The 21233-nt window shown below is 34.1% G+C and overlaps 3 protein-coding genes across 5 annotated transcripts; 1 reads left to right on the top strand and 2 right to left on the bottom strand.

The window, feature by feature from the left end:
- Nucleotides 1-2135: 2135 nt before the first annotated feature.
- Nucleotides 2136-10073, bottom strand: LOC110627186 (uncharacterized RNA methyltransferase CT0009). The gene is made up of 10 exons (XM_021773457.1): nucleotides 9546-10073; nucleotides 8997-9227; nucleotides 8351-8512; nucleotides 5758-5867; nucleotides 5012-5120; nucleotides 4003-4158; nucleotides 3731-3846; nucleotides 3478-3644; nucleotides 2749-2879; nucleotides 2136-2675 (listed from the first exon to the last, which is right to left on the bottom strand). The coding sequence occupies exons 1-10, from the start codon at nucleotides 9957-9959 to the stop codon at nucleotides 2568-2570; spliced, it is 1704 nt and encodes a 567-aa protein (XP_021629149.1). The 5' UTR covers nucleotides 9960-10073; the 3' UTR covers nucleotides 2136-2567.
- Nucleotides 10074-11015: 942 nt separating this feature from the next.
- Nucleotides 11016-15695, bottom strand: LOC110626798 (IAA-amino acid hydrolase ILR1-like 4). The gene is made up of 5 exons (XM_021772887.2): nucleotides 15063-15695; nucleotides 14514-14639; nucleotides 13030-13344; nucleotides 11971-12099; nucleotides 11016-11662 (listed from the first exon to the last, which is right to left on the bottom strand). The coding sequence occupies exons 1-5, from the start codon at nucleotides 15402-15404 to the stop codon at nucleotides 11255-11257; spliced, it is 1320 nt and encodes a 439-aa protein (XP_021628579.1). The 5' UTR covers nucleotides 15405-15695; the 3' UTR covers nucleotides 11016-11254.
- A 1967-nt stretch (nucleotides 15696-17662) lies between these two features.
- Nucleotides 17663-21012, top strand: LOC110625826 (FBD-associated F-box protein At3g49020). 3 transcript variants are annotated; one of them, XM_021771484.2, is made up of 4 exons: nucleotides 17663-17771; nucleotides 18715-20131; nucleotides 20239-20412; nucleotides 20524-21012. In XM_021771484.2, exons 2-4 carry the CDS (start codon nucleotides 18716-18718, stop codon nucleotides 20749-20751), a joined length of 1818 nt encoding a protein of 605 aa, XP_021627176.1. In that variant the 5' UTR covers nucleotides 17663-17771; nucleotide 18715; the 3' UTR covers nucleotides 20752-21012. The 3 variants fall into 3 exon arrangements, with proteins under 3 accessions (XP_021627176.1, XP_021627174.1, XP_021627175.1); XM_021771482.2 differs by having other exon boundaries at nucleotides 18685-20131; XM_021771483.2 differs by having other exon boundaries at nucleotides 18664-20131.
- Nucleotides 21013-21233: the final 221 nt, after the last annotated feature.

Raw genomic sequence — 21233 nt, 5'->3', positions numbered from 1 at the left:
CGCGCATGATCTATTAGCACAAAACAGCATTTACAACAAGATCTGTGAAGTGCTATAAGATTGATAGGATATTAGCATACAAAAAGGAGTGTTTGGTTCATAAAAATAAAAGTTTCACTAATTACTCTATATGTTAAGTATTATTAATTTAGGTCTGGTTCATAGTCCAAAAGACATCAAATTTGAAACATATACACTAAATTTCTAAATTCAGTAATGAAATATGTGGAGAATTGTTGCAAAATTAATTTAGATTTCAAAAGATTTTGTGGTCATTAAAAATTTTATTTATGAGATTTTTTTGCAGTTCCATGTTTGATATTTAAGTTTAATATTAAATCTGACCGTTATGATTTTATTATATTATTTCAAAATTTTTATAATCACTCATTTGAAAGTCAACTGCCTGCTTGTGGTGGAAGTCTCACATCAGCGATTTACAGCAAATCGAAATTGTATATAATAGTTAGCGCGAAACTACTAATTAGTTTGGGCTGGATTGTTTCAATTGGTATCAGAGTTGTCTTGGGTTAGTCAAATTGTGCAGAGCTAGTATACTTACGAGAAAAGAGCTACCCGTGTGAGACGAGGTAGTACCACCCAAGGTACTAGCAAACCACAATACCCACACGATGGTTTACTGAAAATAGGAATTGTATATAATAGTTAGCACAAACTTGGGTTAATCATTTTGGACCAAATAGAAAGTAGATCCAAAAATTATTTGGATCAATTTAGGCCGAGTTGTTTCAACTTACAACGATCATTTTTTTTACTATAAATAATCTTCATCTTTACAAAAAAATACACTCGCATTTTCTATTTTATTCTTTTCTCTTCTCTATATTTTATGTTTGGTTATAAATTAGAGATAAATTCTTATTGTACTGATTTTGAAAATTAAATTCTAAAAAAACATATTTAATCCTGGAGAATTGCAAAATAAATCTATTAATTTCTAGAAAAACACGTTTAATCCTGGAGAATTGCAAAAAAAATCTTTAAGAACAATGTTCAACATGATTCAAATTTTATTATTTTATTGAAAAAATTACTTTTTAATCCCTGAGGTTTAACGTAATTAACACTTCTGTCCCTCTATTTTGAGGATCTAACACTTAAGTCCCTCACTTTCTCCTCCGTCCGAATTCGTAGTCCTTCCGTAAAAAATAGCCGTTTGGTCAAAGAGTCAAAGGTGAGAGGTGAAATTTTTTACCAAAAATGCTCTTAATGAAATTGAGGTGAAATCCCTCCATTCTTCTTCTCCCTCATATCTTCTCTGTTTTTTCCCTCCATCCTTTTTCTCCTAAATATCTTTTCTATTTCTTCCCTCCATCCTTCTTCTCCCTCATATCTTCTCTATTTCTTTTATTCTTTCTGCGCATCTCTCTTTCTTCTCCTTCCTCTCTCTCAATCCTCCCCTCTCTCTTCTTTTCTCTTCATTTCTCCGACTTCCTTTACATACCCCACATTTTCAAGGCTCCTCCATCCTTCTACATCGAGCCAGGAGGCGTCTGGTCGGATTATGGAATCCACCTCGCCTTTGGATCTTAATCTCGGCCCATATGGTGCTGTGAGATTTCCCTGCAACAATCATCATGTCCTCTACCTTCTTCCTCTCATCATTAGTCCTTCACTTTCATCATCATCGCTTCTTCTTTTACCATTCACCAACCGCACCACCCAATTCAAACATAACAGCATCAAAGACAAGAAAAAAAAGAAAGAAAAACAAAGAGGAAAGTTAAGAGAAGAAGAACATAGCTTCACTCAAGAAGAAAAAACCCTACTCTTATTTCCCACTTCTTCTATTAGCCTCCTCTACTCCAGCATGATGAGAAAAAAGGATCTTCTTCTTTGAAAGAATTTGAGCAGTTTCTTCTTCTTATTCTTCTCTCTCTCTTGGGGAATCCAAGCATCACGAGGGAGATAAAGGATGGACATTGAAAGGGATTTTAATAATTTCATTAAGGGCAATTTTGATAAAAAATTTCACCTCACCTTTGCCTCTTTGACCAAACGGTTATTTTTTATGGAAGGACTACGAATTCAGACGGAGGAGAAAGTGAGGGACCTAAGTGTTGGGTCCTCAAAATAGAAAGACAGAAGTGTTAATTGCGTTAAACCTCAAGGATTAAAAAGTAATTTTCCCTATTTTATTTTATTTTCCCAGCTGTATATCTCAAAATCAAGATGGTTTTACTGCACGAAAAATGACATCTTCATACACAAAAATGCACAAGTGATGGGAGGAATCTGCTGCTTGCTTCACCTATACGAGTTTACAAGTTTCTCTTTAAGCTCCAATAATCAATGGGAGAAGTAATCAACCAAACTTCGTTCCTCTGACACCTGCTTTTGCTATCGTCCCCTGCATGTCAGAATCATACCTTGAATGCAAAGCCAAAAATTGCTCCTCGGACACCTCCAAAATTTTTTCTTCAAATGAACACAAAGCAACCTGGCTGACTCCTAGAAATGGCCATCACCAACTAATTCAGAAATCTGAGCAGAGCTTTGGCCAGAGAGATAACCACGATTGGTAAGTGAGCAATTACGAACAAGGATCAGCGAAGTTCTAATAGGCACACACACTCAATGTGAGGGGTATGAGGAAACATGTCCACTGGCTGCAGGCTTTTAAGTTTGTAACAGCCTTCTATATTTTGCTCTTTCTGCATGAAGATTTCAGAGATTTAGATAATAGTTTCAGTCTTCAGAAATTGAGCAGTCAGTAATGGTACTTACCACACCATGGCAAAGGTAATCAAGGTCACGTGCACATGTGGCTGGATTACATGACACATAAACAATGCGTGGAGCTTTAAGCTTTAACAGAAATTTTATCAACTTCATGTGCATGCCAGGGCGATTTGGATCTGCAAAATGACACATTTAGACTAAGGTGAAAAGTCTCGGTAGCGAGAATTGTCATCTTTGAAGTAAGCATACAGAATGAAGCTTCTGCCTCAAGAATAAAGAGCTACCAAAACTGTGATTCCAAAATATTTCTGCCCCCCAACCAAACATTCAGCAAATAAAGCACCACCTTCAATATGCTTCATTATAATATAAGTACTGCCCAATGACAGGCTCATCAAACTATCCATGAAAACCAAAAGAAAACAGAAAAAACATGTCTCATATATTACTCCCACCAAAGGTAGAAATACAATAGCAGAGTTTGTGGCACAAGTTCAATCTGTGCTGAAGAATAACCAATCAGAAAAGAAAATCATGCTGAACAACAAAAATATATAGAAACAGGAAAAAGGAAAAAGTGAGTCCTCAAGCCAAAGGTTTATAAAACTTGAAAAAAAAAAGCCAATATTATGACCTTTTCAACCCATGCACAATTGCATGGAAAGGAAGTTGAAGAAAAGCTATTTCTTCCTTACTGATTGAACAAACATGGTAAATTTGAAAACAACATTTAAACATTTAGAGGAAAAAAGGAGCTCGTTGAACAAAAATAACCTGAAATGACAACGTCAGGCTTCGGAAAATTGTTGCCAAAACTTTCACCAACTTTGTTAAGATCCCCTTGCACAAATGTAGCATTTGTGATACCATTCAACTCAGCATTTCTACAAGCATCTGAGATTGCTTGAGGAACAATTTCATAGCCATAAACATGTTTAGCCCTAGTAAAACAAAAAGGACAAAAAATAAACATGATGTCAGGTTGGAGTGCTCTACAAAGAGAAGTGAGTGAATAGAAGAGATATACCTTTTGGAAAGTGTCAATCCGATGGTTCCAGTGCCACAAAATAGGTCAAGAACAATTTCTGAGTTATCTCCTCCAAGTCCAGCACAATCTTCAATAAGTTTATACAGAACCTCCGCCTATACAGTATGAACTCTTTTTCATTAATGATTATAAACAGTACATATCAAGAAAAATGGGGAAATAAAAAGAAAATGGAGAAGAGGAGTTTTGTTAAAAGCATGAAAGCAACCATGAAATAACATTCAATTTATGTCGCTCAACGCAGTACGCACCTGATGCGTATTTGTTTGAAAAAATGAGTTGGCTGAAATTTGGAATGTAAGTCCTCTTAAGGTCTCAGTGATGGTGGATTTTCCATATAAAGTGTACTCCTCCTCCCCAACAGACGTGTTTCCAACAGAAGAATTTACATTGTTCATGATGCTTACCTATAAGACATGAGAGAAAGAAACCGATATAAATTAATAAGAACGCAAAACAATGAACCCATTGATTAATAATGCAAGAATATTTAGTATTTTGATATTTCCAAACACCAGAAAACAAAATCCATACACAGTCAATAGCAAGCAGTTGCACTCACACATTCATCTTAAACAAACAAGATTCCATATTTGAATCTCGAGGAAAGTTTATTAGACTCACATAGCTTAGGTAGTCATGGAAATTATATTGCCTTTGAAGTTTTCCAAGTAATTAAGTTACAAAGCGTCATTGTCAGACAGGGAATATTGTTAGCAGTACCAGAATAATTAAACTACAAGCATCCAAGAACATTTGACAGACAGGGTCATTATATAGCACATTTGCCCAACTGTCCACCAAGGAGGAGAAAATGAAAAGGAAGTTACTAATATTACAAAAATTCACACCACTCAAAATCAATTTATCTTAGTTACTGAGGATGCAATAGATAAGGCCAAGTTGGTGAATATAAAGTACTAGAGAGAACAAGAGAGCTAATTTGTTTATCAAGATAAACTAAAGATTCTATTAGTTTAAATTTACTGTTTCCTCAGTAGGGCAGAGAGCAAGGTAAAAACAGCAGATTTCTGCTGAAAGACAGTGATTAATCTCCACAATAACAGAATATGAAACAAGATTGTCTCAGCATTTTTTTTTTAATCCAAGTCCCAGTGTCCCACCAAGGTCACTATTAGAAAATATATATATATATTTTTCAATTTGGTTCTCAAAGTCAGTCAAACTATTCCTACTCATATCTGTCAAAAGGTGGCCGCACAAAGGAGGACCAGGAAAGTTAAAGTTGAACGTACAAACCACTTCTGGAATAGTTGAAATCTTTTCAACTAGAGGCTTCAACATCTGTGGCTTGTAAGACGAGGTGACAAAGTTAACCATGAGCTCATGCAAACCAGTCTTAGCATTCCTGAAACAAGATCACAAGTATCAAGTTTCAAAAGGGGAAAAAAATTGCAACAATAATTTAGACATCTACTTAATATTCTATAATCATAAGTAAAAGAACTAAAGGACTAAATATTGTCCGTTGGGTTGAGTGAAAAATGCAAGCAAGGATAATAACAACACATGGACATGATGAGATTTTCAGACAGTTTAAAGGTTATTTCATGGTACTTTATCACTTCCCATTTTCTGAAGCATTAATATCCCAAATAATGAATTCTGTTATGTACATTTCAACCAACAAGGTAATATGGAATCTTTAAGTAGTTATGCTGCAAGTATGATAATTCAGACATAGTTTGACTGGGGACTAATTTAGTAGTATCAGATGCCAGATTATAACATGAAGAGAGGTTTAATACAACATCAATATATACATCGTCAATCATTACTGCAATTTTTCCCTTCTTTCTAAATTTTTGCCTCCTGCTACCCCATCCCCACCCCAAAAAAAAAAAAATGAATAAATAAATAAATAAAAATAATAATAATCAGATAACTCATAGACGTAAATATATTAAAACAGACTTGAGTTTCTTATCTGTATGTATAAACATGAAGAAAATTTATCTTGATGAATATAGCAGAATGCACAGTACCTTCCAGTTCTTAGCATTAGATGCTTGAGAAACCCAACATGAGATTTAACATCATAAGGAGTGAGGCCTAGCTGTGGATCTCTCCAAACGTCCTGGATGATTGCCAGAACCTGTTTACCAGAAATGCACATCAAAGATGGACAAAAATATAATTCCTCTTACAAAAATCTTATAGCATATACTGATAAGGATTTCAATAATAAGTGATTAGTTAATTTACAAACTATTCAATCGCAAGGAAAAGTTGAAAAAATTGGTGTAGATTAAGAAGAAAATCATAGTTATTAAAGGCTCAAGGGTCCTGGTTCAAGGCACAAGGCACAAGCGCGCTTCTAAATGAGATGAGGTGCAACAAAAATTAATAAAAATAGAAAAATAATAGCATATGTAGATCTATTTATCCAAACTTATTAAAAATGCCAATCTATAAAGTATTAATAAGTATGGAAAAATATAAATAAATATATATTTTACCATTAGTAACCTTTTTATTTTTGGACGCGATAGAATAAAAAAAATCCTGAACTTAGGACATTTAAAAACAAACCTTAAAATATAAATAGCACTATTAGTGTTGTCAGAAAAAAAATAGAAAAAAAAAAATAGATAACCTAGAAACTGGAGAGTTTTGCCACTTAGGCCATTGTGTTTTGCCAATGAAATAGAGTTTATAATAGAAGACGGAGAACAGAAAAAAGAGAGAAAGAGCATGATGGAGAGAGAATTTGGATTTTGATTCTTTTTCATGAATGCATCTGCTGAGATAGGCTACACACATATAAATTCTCTGCGCATAACAACCTTAAAGTAAATTCTAACAATCATAATAAGAACTGCCAACAAAGCAAGGTAAATAACAATACTAACAATTTCTGTCTTGTCTTTTTCCCTCCCAACTTTTCCTTTCTAAAATACTCAACAATTATCCCCTCCCTTTCTGACCATTCTTGTCCTCTCTCCCCATGTTAATAGGACGTTGTGCTTGGATGAAAGCTTGTCTTCCCAAGTTGCATCAATAGCTGGTAGATTAGTCCACTTGACAAGGGCTTGAGGAACATGAGTGTCATTTCTGCATGATTCTTATGTTGAAGAATTTCACAGGAATGCTGAGAAATTCTCCTTGGCTAGTGAGAGGCAAGTCAATGAAAGGAGCTGCATGTCTCTGGTTTTTTGTCTCGAGAAGTGAGCCATAAAAAAATAGGGTGGAGCTGACTTGTGGAAGGCAATTTGAGCTTTCAGGCAACCTGTCCCACCTTTTCAATTATTTGAAAGTTCCATAACATTTGACAGCAAGTTTCCAGGACTTTCTGAGTGCTACGGAGGTCTATCTATAGGGCTGAAGCTGGAGATAGTCCCAAGATTTCCTACTAAGAGAATTCTTTCAGTCCTCCTTGTCAGCTATCAGCTATCAGAATATTGTTTGATCTTGTTCTTAGACTGATTAAGTCAGTATTTGTTGTTGTCTCTGTTGGAGAAAGGACTCCACAGCATTGGAAAGTAAGTCAGCATCTGTATCCATATAGTGCTCCAAATGGGCTCACTTTTTGACAGAATAGTGGAAAGTTAGTTGCACCAACATTTTCTGTTCTCTGTCTTCTATTATATTCTCTATTTCTTCCCTTAATAACAGAATTTAGAGCTGTTGAATCCCACATTGGTTGTGGAAAGGGTAACGTGCCCCTTATATGGGCCATAGACACTCCTCCCCTTGAGCTAGCTTTTGGAGTGAGTTAGACCTGACTTAAATTTAACATAGTATCAGAGCCTCTCCTCCGATATTGGACCTCTCATAAATATGTCATGCACTAGTAAAATTCTGGACCTATCCGATGTTGGGCTAGACATAAATATGTCGCGCACTAGTAAAATTCTGGGTGTGAGGGATGTGTATTGAATACCACACGGTCCATCAGTTGCTGGGCTTGCCACAAATATGTCGTGCACCAGTAAAATTCTGGACGTGAGGAGTATGTGTTGAATACCACATCAGTTGTGGAAAGGGGTAATGTGTCCCTTACATGGACATATGCACTCCTCCCCTAACTTTCGGGTGAGTTAGGCCTGATCCAAATTTAATATGGTATTAGAGCCTCCATAAACATGTCAGCACCAGTAAAATTCTGGGCGTGAGGGGTGTGGGTGTGTGTTGAATTCGATGTGGAAAGGGTAATATGCCCCTTATATGGGCCATAGGCGCTCCTCTCCCCTTGAGCTAGCTTTTGGTGAGTTAGACCTGACCCAAATTTAACAAGGGTCATAAAAACTCATTATCCACCCTTTCACTGTCTTCAAATTAAGCTAGTCCAGGCTTAAGCCATTTTGGTAAAGGGGAGTCTAATTCAATATGGAGGCCTGCCTATTTATTGGTCCCCATATTCTCAACAAAACCTTCTATCAAATAATGAATCTTGTTTACCTAGCAAAAATAAGCTGCCATAAACCATCAAATACAACATAAATATAAATTAGATCTACAAATGGGTATCCAGATTAAACTAGTAGAAGCTAGCAAGAATTATTTTCAAAAAAACTGCAGTATTTGAAAAGAATACCCACAACAAAAATTCCTTGTAACAAGCACTAATCAACATACCATGTTAGCAGGCTCACTTTGTAACAAGCACTTATCGACATTTAAAACCTTGTCAAAAAAGCCTGGAGCATGCAGCCCTAATGCATAGTTCTCAATGCCATCTTGTTTCTCTTCTAGCAATTCTCTAGGTAACCATTTTTTAGAACCGAATGAGAACTCCATCTGCCAACAAATTAAAGTAGCAACTCAAACAATTCTACTTACACAGTTAGAGAATGGCAAGGTACAGAGCAGATACAGATTGTCAAGCCAGCAAAAATGCACATCTTTCAGGTGCTATTATAAGTATAGGAAGATTCCAGCGACATGCATGACTATAAGTAGAACTATTTATATGTCACATGGTTGGCACATTATGGACAACTAAAAAGCATCTTCAGCATTGTACTCAAATTACTAATGAAGCATCATAGATATTACAAATTTACAATGGCACCATTAAACATTTCATGATGATGTGTACATGTTTACTCATTTCATTTCACATTGTTTCTTCTTTTTCTGTTTATGATTACATTTAGAAAACTTTTTAGTGCAATGAAATATTTTTTAAAATGTCAACATTACAACAAACAGGCATAAATACAACAAATCTAAAAATGTTTAAGCTCAACCAATTTTTAAAATGCATCTGCATTGTACTAACCTTATTTCTGTAATGAAATTTAATATCACAGGGAACAATAGATTTCATATCCACATCTTCAAGTGAGAACTTCCCGACATGTATCATCAACTCAAGCACTTGCTGCTCCTTAGCTCTGAGCTGAGCCTCATATGACAGGTTTTGTGTCTTACAACCCCCGCAATATGATGCATACTCACAAGGGGCATCTATAATATCCCAATGGGGAGACATTGTCTTCACCTTGGTTACCTGTAGTTCTCATAAGATCAAACAGCATAACTAAACAAATTAAGGCCAAATGGACCAAAAAGAAAAAAGTCCAAAACTTCAAAAGCCTTCTTCCTTCAGTTTTAAGCCAACTCCCAGTGATTTATCAATTTAAACTTGAACGATATGCTATTATGCATTGGTAGATTGCAGCTAGTTCATAAACAAAATAATTAAAGAATAAAAGTACAAGGGCAAATAAACCCAAAAAAAAAACTAAACTTTCCTCAAACGTTTCAGCAGACAAAGACAATCGATAGGAACAATTCGCAAGCCAGAGCTCAAGATATGGAAACCAACCTCGGCATAACTTCCCTTTCTGCGCGTAACTCGCCCAATGAACCTTTCACCAGGGAGTGCACGGTCACACAAGACGACAAAACCAGTATCTGCCACTTTGCACACACCCTTCCCTTTGAAAGCCAAAGACTCACAAACCAACTCCAAAGTCTGGCCTCTCTTCGGAAAAAATGAGCTAAAACTATTGTTATCAACATTTGATTCAATACTATCCTTCTTATTCTTGTTAATGACTCGGTTTTCTTGTGTTTTCAGGCCTGTTTCTTGTCGCCGCTGCTGTTGTCGTTCCGGGTACTGGGTGACGGAAGAAGGATCGAGGGATGCTAGCGAGTGGAACTTCTGAAGCTTTTGGAGTCTATGGAACTGAGAGTGGATGATGGTAAGGTGTCTGAAGGAGTGCATTGGCGCGGCCATGGGTGGAGTGGAGTTGGTTTTGGATTGTCCAGGGGAATGAAAAATCAGTTAAAGGGAAAGGAAGGGGCGACTCTGGGCCGTGGCCTGTTAGGATAGAGGGCATTCTGAACCCCAAATGGCTTGGTCTGAATGCATAAAATTTAGAAATTAAACTCACTTATTAGTTTTTTTTTTTTTTTCTAAATATATATTAAAATATATTTAATATTTTAAAAAAGTCTATTCATTAATTTTTTTAAAATATTCTAATATGAAAAGACTAATTAATCAACTCTTTAAAAACTTGACAGATTAATTAATAAATTTTATAAAAAAGATTAATTAATAAATTTTATAAAATTATAAGCACTAAAAAGTAAAATTTTTCCAGGCTAAATTAATAAAAAATTAATGTAGATTTTTTAAACCGGTATTTTGTAAAGGATTAAATAGTAATTTTTTTATAAAATTTTTAAAAATTTTATCTTTCTATCAATAAATTTTTAAAACTTTTTTATAATGAAGAAAATGGCTAAATTTAAATATAAAAAAATATAAAAATTTAATAGCGTAAATTATATTTTTTAGCTTATTTGGTTTTAATGACAATTTAAAATTAAATACAAAATAAAATTGGACAATTTTGAGCTCTGTTTTATAATTTAAAGGTAATTTTGGCTTTTGACAGAATAAACTTTATAACATGTTCAAATTAAAAAAAAAAAAAAATGATCACAAAGTTATGAAATGGGAAAGGATGGCAGTGTCATTGGCTAGATAATGGGAAAAAAAAATAAAAGAAATAAGATTGAGAGGAATTTTTTTTTTTTTCTTAATTTCTAGTTAAAGTTAAAATTTCATTGAAAAAATTGTATAAAATGGAATGAGGATCCAAAATCATTTGAATGGGAAAAAGAAAATTCAAAAAACAAATTGAGATAATACCTTGTGCAGATCAAACACAGTTTTATCATAAATTTTAAATGCATCACTCTTGGAATTTTAATTAACAAGAATCTGCCTCATATTAGAATTTTGCCTGTGAGTTGTCTGAAATATCAATGATTCAAAAAGCCATAGAGGGAAAGATTTCTTTTTCTTTCTTTCATTCTTTTTCGGCTACTGGACCAAGCCAAGCTAGACAGACTCGAAAAAGTTTAATATCCTGAAATTGACTAACCAGTTGCAAGCACTTAAATAAGAAAAAGAAAAAAAGAAAATCAAATTACACAGCATAAGCAAGAACCAGAATGGGGAGCTGAAAAGTTTTTAAGCTTCCAAGTCAACAATCTATTTATATCAAATTTGAAGTCAAGTCACAGTTCATCGTGACGTTTTTCCTCCGGCAAAGGAACTTCTCGTTGGAATTCGAGAAGATAATTAACTGCCAATGATGCATGAAGTGCAGCACCATAAGGAAGGACATCTTCGTTGATTTCGAATAAGGGTGAGTGTGGAGATTGAAGCTGTTTCCGCGTCTCATTCTGCATTCCAATGAAGAAGAAGTATCCAGGAATCACCTCTTGGTAGAAGGCAAAATCCTCAGATCCCATCACTGGTGCCATATCTTTAACTTTATCAATGCCAAGCACACTTCCTGCAACATTTTTGAAATACTCGTGCAATTTTTTATCGTTTATGGTAGGAGGGAAAAAGGGTTTCTCATCCAAGAGGAAATCAATAGATGCTTTACACCTCTGTACAGAAGCTTGCCCTGTGATGACCTGTTATCGAACACGAAACACACTTCGTAACGATGGAACATAGGAGAAAAAATGGCAAACATGATTACAAGGTCAAAAGCACAAAGATCGAGAGCATAAAATGATAACAGGAGGCAAATAAGAGACTATTTATGTTGGGAAAAACAATCAACAAAGGAAAGAAACGGTTGTTTTATCAATTTATGCTGGAAAAGAGGATTTATAATAAATCACAATGCTCAAGTACATTAATATCAACATATACAACTCATAATTCAATAAAATTTGTTGAGGCATAGCTATAATCATTCATAGTTCAGCTGCAATACCTCCTCAATACGCTGCCTAAGTTGCATAAAGCTTTCTTTTGAAAAGGCTCGGAAGGTGCCACCAATTGTAACAGAATCTGGAATAACATTGAACGCACCACCCCCTTGGAACTTTGCAACAGTAACCACCTGCAAGTCATATTTTAATTTAAGTAGCCAGATGCAACAATAACAGTGATAAACACATTCCATCAATTTGAAAAGCTAAGGAATTTAGCCACTCCACAAACAAGAGAAGTCAAGTGCCATGTATTTTTCAGCGAATATATTTGTGAGTTAGCAGATTTCCCATTTTCCATCAGGGGATGAAAAATAAGACAGATGTCCCATGAGAAGTAAAATGCTGATACTTTTCTAACAATTTTCCTGATGAAACATCATAAGCTACATCGAATAACCAGGAACAAGTAGCAGTTCTAATCTCACTTATTGTGGACATACTTTCCTCTTCAACTGCAGAGCTTTACAACATTATCAAACTGTTGGTTTCTCAAACCAATCCACTAATCAAATTGAGGTGCTATTCAATGCTCCTCGGTGTTTAAAAGGCTGGATCTAAGACAAATTAAGAGCCTGTTTGACATTGATGTTAGAGCTGCTATTAAGAAAAGCACTTTCTTAAAAAACTATTTAGAAAATATTAAAAAACAATTTAAAATTATTTTTGACATAATTTAGTCAGAAGAACATCAAAATAACAAAATAGTTTTTCCCAAACAGCTTTGTTCAACAGCATCTAAAATGGTGCTTTTTCAAAAAAGCACTTTTCGAGCCCTCAAACTCAATGCCAAACACCCCCTAAATCTCGTTAAGTGCAAAGCAAATGGCCTAAATTAATCATCTATTAGAAAACCCTTAACTAAAGTGTAAATAAGTGAAAAATCAAGTCTCAAGTGGAGAAAGCAAGCTGCAGAAGAAAATTAAATGGTTATGCTTTGTAGAATTAGGAACACAAAAATAAGAATGTAAAACAAGCACAGAGTTTGGAATGGTAACTGGAGAACTTGTCAATTGCATGCATGAAGAATGTAAAACACATAACAGGAAACTGGAAGGTACCTGTGAGTCCAGTGGATCAGCTTCCCTTGAAACAAGATGCTGTAAGCTCACAATCACATTAGAAGCTGCCAATATTGGGTCTATTGAGTGCTGAGGAATGGCAGCATGACCTCCTTTGCCACTTATCACTGCTTCAAAGAAGCCACTCCCAGCCAGTACAGGACCAGGTCTGGAAGCCACATAACCTATTGGCAACCCGGGATTGACATGCAGCCCAAAGATAGCACTGACATTCTCTATTGCTCCTGCATCTATCATTTTCGTTGCCCCACCACCTCCTTCCTCAGCTGGTTGGAAGACAAGAACAACTGTACCCTAATAGTGTAACAAAAATTGGATAGCATCAAGCATCTGTAGAAACATAGTACTGTCAAATAGAAGATTTTCAGAAAAATCAATGCACTCTTATCTTCTCTATTCTTTTATCTTGCATAAGGAGAGAATCAGAGTCTCAAACAAAAGAGCAGATTGTCTAAGTAGTCAGTACTCAGTACTAGTTAAATCTAACTTCAATTCTCAGGTATTCATAAAACAAAGTTAATCACATAATAGGAATCTAAGTTTGCAACAAAGAATTCAACGTCATCTATGATCTATTACCTTAAAGGTGTCATGAAACATTCCATTCACTTTGTTAAAGCATTTTAAAAGGATTTGGTCATCAATTGCAGATCCATTCTCTATAGATGATCTGATATGTCTTTGTTTGCATAGTTTACAGCTTGCTTATTTCATAATGTTTAAGATGAAAGGGAAAAAATAAAAAATAAAAGACCAATAAGCACATCCTTCACATTACTTAAATATAGAGGTGTTCAAAAAGTTTTTGAAACTCCACACAACATCTTTAGTTCAAATAAGGCCAGGCAGGTCCCCAGAGCCATGACTTGTCTATTTTGATTTTACCATCAATATAGACAGACTAAACAACAAGAAATCAAAACATATGGAATGATGAACTGGTACTATTCAATCCCAAAGATCATATTTGCTATAACAGTGACATAGAAGGTACAATTAAGCTCACATATCATTGATAAAATATTACCTTACTAAATGTAAGATTCTGGCGAAGATTTACTTCTACCATGTCTAGCTTTTAATTACTTATGATACAGGTTCTAGATAATTTTTAACCAGAACATGAAATATCTTGCATTCTTTAAAGTTTGTCCCAGCACTCATAATAGTTTAAACTATGTTTGACCTTGTCAAGAATTTGTCTCTGAACGACAATAGCAGCCAGAAATACCAACATCCTAAAACTCATGCCAATATGAGCAGTCAGAAGAAGATTCTTCTATCTGCCCACAACTCTGATATACTTCTGTGGATAAACCACAAAAAAACATAGAAGTGCTCTAGCAGATGGAACTAGTTAATGCCCGTTGTCAAATTTTCCCAGGATAATGGGATGCTAACGATATTAAGACAGCTAATTGGCAATAACTTGCTCACAAAGAAAAAGAAGAAACCAAACAAACCTTTATTTCTTCCTGATGCTCTTGAAGAATCTTCGCTGCACCTAGAAGCATACTGACATGAGCATCATGTCCACAAGCATGCATCTTCCCAGGAACTCTACTCTTGTGCTCCCACTCTACCATTTCCTGTCATATTCAAATGTTAATTAAATTTATAATTTTCTCTCGTTAAAGAAAATCCAAATGAACACAAACTAACACTGGGATACGGAGGAAAAAACGACTTTTTAATTGAAGCATCGTAATCGAACAAAATCACCAAAAAATATAGAGCACAGATGAAAAATTATTAGAAATCAACCAAATTTGACCTCTCTGTAAAGATAATAACTACAAATCGAAACATCACCATCTAGATATCCCTTGTCAATTAAGATATCATATACCATACTTGGAGAGAGTTTCTCAATTTCGCACTACTATCCTTTAATCAAACAAATCCTCAAAATAAATAAATACCCAGCAACTGACAGGACAGTATTATCCACTTCCGCAAGAATCAAACTCAGTTAACACAATTACCTTGAAGGAGATAAAAATAAATCAAACCTGCATCGCAAGAGCATCCATGTCCGCCCTTATTGCAACAAAAGGAGGTTTGCCAGTTCCAATGAAGCCGACCACGCCAGTAACTGAAAGTGGGTATTTATATTTAACACCCATTTTATCCAATTCTGCTCTAATAAGCTTACTAGTTTCAAATTCCTCATAGCCCAATTCTGGGTTCTCATGTATCTTTCTCCTTATACCCACCGTCCAATTGACAATCTCCTCTTTCTTCGCATAATCGAGAAACTTTGTTGAGATATGCAATGGCATCTCATTTAAGCTAAAAGTTTGACTTAACAAATGAAAAAAGAAGACCAAAAATACCCAGCTAAATAACTTCATGGCTTCACAAAGAAATGATGAGATTGCAAAGCACAGGACAAGACTTTGATAGGAATAATAGATTTGGGTTTAAGGCAAGAATCGTAACAAGGAAGCAGAACGAGAAGTTATCGCTGCTGAAAAGGGCGTTGTGTGGTTTCAGCCTTTCAAAACCGCCAAAATTGAGGAACGGGTGGTGGGACTGTGTCTGTGTCTGTTGCACAGAGCTCTGCAATCACAGGCGATGTAATTTGGCAACAGTATGGAGCGGCGGCTACTGGCGGTCCTTCCATTCTACAACCGTATACGTCACACTAGCCAAATCCCCCAGGCGGCAGACCCCACCACCAACCCAAGTGCCAATTTTTCATTTCTCACGTGCTTTAATTTTTGTGTAATTCAATTCGATTACCAATTTTTTTCATATAATAAAATTAATTATAATATGAAATCAAATTTAAATAACCCTTTTAGAATATAATTATTATTTTTAGATAATCATAAATAAGATATAACGATATAAAAATTTGAATTCATGATTTGTGACTTTTCAAAAATTGAATTAATTTATAATTTAATTAATGAGTTTAATTTAATTTTATATTTTCTATAAAAATATAATTTTATATTTTAAAATTTTAAATATTAGAGTGACAGCTTGTTGTACTTTTATAATAGTCCTTAAAGGACAATGACATTTCTTTTCTTTTCTTAATTACTTAAGGAATGTGATTATTGAAAAGATAATCCATTTTTATACAGCCAAATAACAAAGTTATAATCATACAATTATTTAATTAAAATTAAATTTTTAATAGGTAAATTAATGCTATAAATAGCAAAAAAAATCTTTAAAATGAAAAAAAGACTTTATTAATATTAAAAATAAAAGAAATTATATTTTAAATTAAATTTCAATACAATTTCAATTTAATATTATATAATTTCAGTACAGCTCTATTTTTTTATTTTAATTTTAATTACATATCAATCTCAATTATTATATATAAAAATTATAATATTTTTATATTTATTTTAAAATAATAAATCAAAATCAAAATAATAGTAACTTCTATTACTATAATAAGGATATTTTATATATAATCTATATAATTTATGTTGGTAGAATAACTTATACCTAACTAATTATATTATTTAAAGATAAATTACATAATTTAAATTATTTAATAATCAATTAGAAAATATAATTATTTTATAATATTATTTGATGACCGCCAATCCTCATTCACCCTGAACAATGTCAAATTTAAGAAAGTAGAGTTGACGCAAAATTCACGAAACTTTTCAGACCAACGTATTTAATATTTTATATCTTGACTCAGACGCGCGGGGCAGACTGAATTATCTGTGAGCCCCATCTAACAAGAAAAATCCAGTCTGGTGATGTAACATGAGGAAATATGGCAGGTTCAATCATCTGGTAGTCCTGCCTACATACATGCTGAAAGAAATTAAATGGCCGTCTGACGTGGAGAGAGGTCTGATACATCTGTATGTATGGATCTAAGTAATAAAGACGCTGTAGCAGAGAGATTGGTGTGGAGATGGGTCTGACACATCCGTACGTATACATTTGAGTAATAAAAACAAGTAGCACAATAGTAAAGAGGTCATCTCTTCACTTAAATATATACTGATACAGAGAATTGCATAACATTATTATTAATATCTACTTAATAGTTATTAGAAAGTCTTATGATTTTTATTATATAAATAATTTAATTTATAAAAATAATTTTATATATATATATTTTAAATAGAGATTTAAAACGCAGAACTTAAAATCTTTCAAATTTACTCAAATGCATTTATTATCATACTAAATCTATGAATGCATATACATTTAATATACTCAATATCAAAATAAAAAATATTTAAAATCACTTGTTATCTAATAAAAATCTATTTAGTGTCAAGACTTTTAACATCTTTCTTTAAAACATATTTTATCAATTTACAATCAATTCTGACTTATAAATAACTATTTTATTTATACCATCATTTTTATATAATGTTGAACTATATATTATTTAAGATTTTATAGAATTAAAATTTTAAAATTAAAATTATATAATTTTAGTAATATAATTTATAAAATTATATTAAAATTATAAGATATAAAACATATTATAAAACTATATTTAATTTTGAAAACAAATCTCTAAGTTAAATTATAATTAACCGGAGGTTGGGCTGTAGCCCAATCTGACAAGTCGCTGCAAAAAGGCCTGAAGAATTCGTAGCCTTCATAAATCGACCCTCGCTTGCTTAATGCAGTCCGCAAAATATAAAGCTCCCACTTTCATGTTTTATCGATCAGTTTTCAATCTGTGTCTGCTGACAATTGCCTCTCTTTCGAGTCTCAAGGTAAGCGTTTCGGGTTACCCTCTCCTTTCTTCTGAATATCATTGTTGTATTTATGCTCATATATTAGTCTTTTACTGCTAATTGATTTGTTACATTGGGAAGGATTTGCGTGTAGATTATTGGTTTCTGTTTGGTGGTTGTGAAATCAAATTCTGAAAATGTTAGTATTAAGTAAAAATAGACGTTCTAGGTTCAATGTAAACTTTTCTTATTTATCATTTCTTTCCAAGTCCCTACACGCTTCTTTAGAATTATGGATTTCGATTTTAAATGCTACAGCTCTTCTTCCCCTTTTTGGTTGTTATGAAACAAGCAGAATCTTAGCTGAATTGGGATTCCTGTCAGAAGAAATGTTAAGCATAAAGTCTCCAAATTTTTAGATTTCCTTATCTTATGGATAGGCAGCCAGACTGAAGTTGTAATATCTTGATGTTTTCCCCCTTTAAATTGGTGTTGGAGGAGTTGATAATTCAACTGCAAACACAAACAGTACCTATTTCAATTATATAGTTGTTTATGATATGAAGAATGGTATAAGAAAAGGTCAATTTTACAGCTAAGTAACTGCTAAGTGATAAGGCAGCCAGACTTGTGGTTCTTTTTGTTATTGTTATTATTAGTGGAACGTGGAATTTTGCTGTACATATTGGGACTTAAACACACACACACACACACGAACAAACTACTTGCTTGTTGCTGGACATTTTATACATAAACAATTGTTTATTTTGGTCCTGTTGTTCATCAAAAAAGCATGTGCAATGGGTGCTCCAGATTTTATCTCAGTGGTGTAATTTAGTTGCAACTGCCATTGCTTGAGCATGTCTCAACTATTCTTCCTTTTTTATTTGTTTTATTGTTGTGTTCCCGTCTTGCTTATATTTCAATATAGGGTGAAAATTGTTTTTTGTAGCAATAAATGATATGGAAGACAATCCTGCAGAATGACGAAACAACCTTCAACCCGAAGTGAGAAGAAATTTTTTGTTAAAGACGAGTTAGCTGACCTCATTCAGAGTACCTCTCAGGCGCTAAATCATCACAGAAAGAGAAAGAGAAAAGATTCTAACCTGATTGTTGACAGTGCCAGTCCTAAGACAAAGCAAAACAGAACTGAATTGAAGGCCATGGACCAAAGCTCTGATTCCACAGATTTGATCTCACAGTTCCCTGAACACATTATCCATCATATTCTATCTCTACTGCGTTGTAAGAAAGACGCAGCTCGAACCAGTATTTTGTCCAAGAGGTGGAGAGACATATGGGCTTCATACTTGACATTGGATTTTGATCAACGCAAGTTCCAAAAGCAAAAGAAGCAATTGTATTTTTACTCTAAGAGGCGTTATCGAAGGATCAAAAAGAGAAAAGATGAGGAAATGAAGATGAAGAATGAAATATTTCTGAATTTTGTTGATGAAACCTTGCAGAGCCGCATTGAGGAAAAATCTAGCATACGGAAATTTATGCTTCATTTAACCTCCTATAATTTGGAATTGTCTGATCGTGTGGATCAATGGATAGGTATTACAACAAAAAGCAACATCCAAGAGTTAGATCTCCATATCCCAACCAAGAAAAATATAAGTTATTGTTTGCCTCAAACTGTCTTTGCTGCCAATACTTTGACTGCATTAAGGATTTCTGGCTGCAATTTAGGAGCTTGCGCTTATATTAACATGTCCAACTTGCAAAAACTTTATATTAAAAAGGTCCACATTGATGAAGAGAGCATTCAGAATCTGATTCTTGCTTGCCCTTTAATTGATGATATGAGGCTCATATACTGCAGTGGATTGAAAACTTTGCTGCTTTCCAGCAATAGACTTAACAGAGTTGATATACATTGTTGCCATGGACTGAAGAAAGTTGAAGTTAAATCACCAAGTCTTCAATCATTTTGGTATCAACGAAAGAGATCTAGGTGCAGCAAAATCAACTTGGCCATGTGCAAATCTCTGAAAAGTTTGACTTTAGAGGATAGCAAAATGACGGATGATTTGTTTCAGAATCATCTTTCAAATTTTCCTGTCCTTGAACAGCTGATTTTAAGTAAATGTAATGCCTTACGTTGTATTACAATTTCATGTCATCAGCTAAAGACGCTAGCCTTGAGAGGATGTAGAGGGCTAAGGGAGGCTGATATTGATACTCCAAATCTTCTTTCTTTTGAGTATAAGGGTCCAAAGGTACCCTTTTCTTCTTTTGACCCTTCTGGTTTGAGGGAGGCAAAGCTTCATATTGAGCCTTACAGATTGCCTAACGATGTTGATAGTGGGTTTTCTTTTGATAAATTGCAAACTTTTCTTCGGAAGTTTGATTGCTCCAAGGGCTTGAAACTTATAGTCCGTACAAAAGAGGTATCTTACTTTTTGCATCTCCTTTTTATTTTTTCAGTAAAAAGATTATGTGCTTGACATTCTCATAAGATTTTTCCTTTTTACCTTGCGTGCTATGGTCAATCAAGGATATTATTCTTCATGAAGATCTGAGAAATATCTTGGTTCCTCAAGTTGTTGATTTTAAGCTTGAAATTATCAAATCATCGACGAGCTTGGAAGATATATTAGATAATTTACTCCGGACATGGCATCCATACACACTGTCAATAGTATCATCTACAACAAGTGATTTCCCCGAGGTGTGACAGTTTCATTACTAATGGTTTGCTTGCCTATTTTAGTGGATGTGTACTTGTGGAAAATGTATTTTGAGAACTTATCAGTACCCTGTTATTTTTCTTGAACTGCAGCAAGTATATAAGAAAATGGCGGATGATAGAGGAGTGGAGCTAAGCTGCTGCAAGTATAACTCTGTGAACAACAAATGTTGGAAGCATTTTTTGGTGAAGGCCAACATTGAAAACCTTGGTGATACTGAAATTGAATCTGATTGGATTACTTGGTTGAAGTCCTCTGCATCTATGGTGAACCGATTGACTTGTTTGAGATTAACTTGGAAATGTAGAGATAACATATAATTAATTGGTTGGATTGTCTGAGGACTTGGAATGGTTATTTTACATATGACATCAATTTGAAGACAGAAGACATTATAGGAATTCATTCTTAATGGGTCAGCATTAGTTATTTGTGCTGATTATATCTTTTTATTTTTTGAAATTATTAGGACAAATTAAGTGGTTTATGGGTATACAATGATCAATATGTACATTTTATTAAATTATACAGACTAATTTGTAATTTATCTTGTGAAAAGCTATGAAGAATCATTTTGTTGCTGTTGGGTTGCCATTTTATAATAATTCCAGTGTTAAAGTTGAGTAATTTCAACGTGGATTTGCTACTGCATAGTGCCACACTGCATGTCTCTTCGACAGTTCAACTGGTTTCTCTGTGTTATTATTCTTACTTTCTACAGCAAACAAAGACACATTCTCTTATATCGAGAAGCCTTGGCTTCTGTGCTTGTGCAGAAATCATATATAATATTACTTGTTTA

Source organism: Manihot esculenta, chromosome 11 (assembly GCF_001659605.2).
Source record: "Manihot esculenta cultivar AM560-2 chromosome 11, M.esculenta_v8, whole genome shotgun sequence".
Lineage (NCBI taxonomy): Eukaryota > Viridiplantae > Streptophyta > Magnoliopsida > Malpighiales > Euphorbiaceae > Manihot > Manihot esculenta.
Note: the sequence above shows the minus strand (reverse complement) of the source record. Positions and strands in the feature narration are given on the sequence as shown.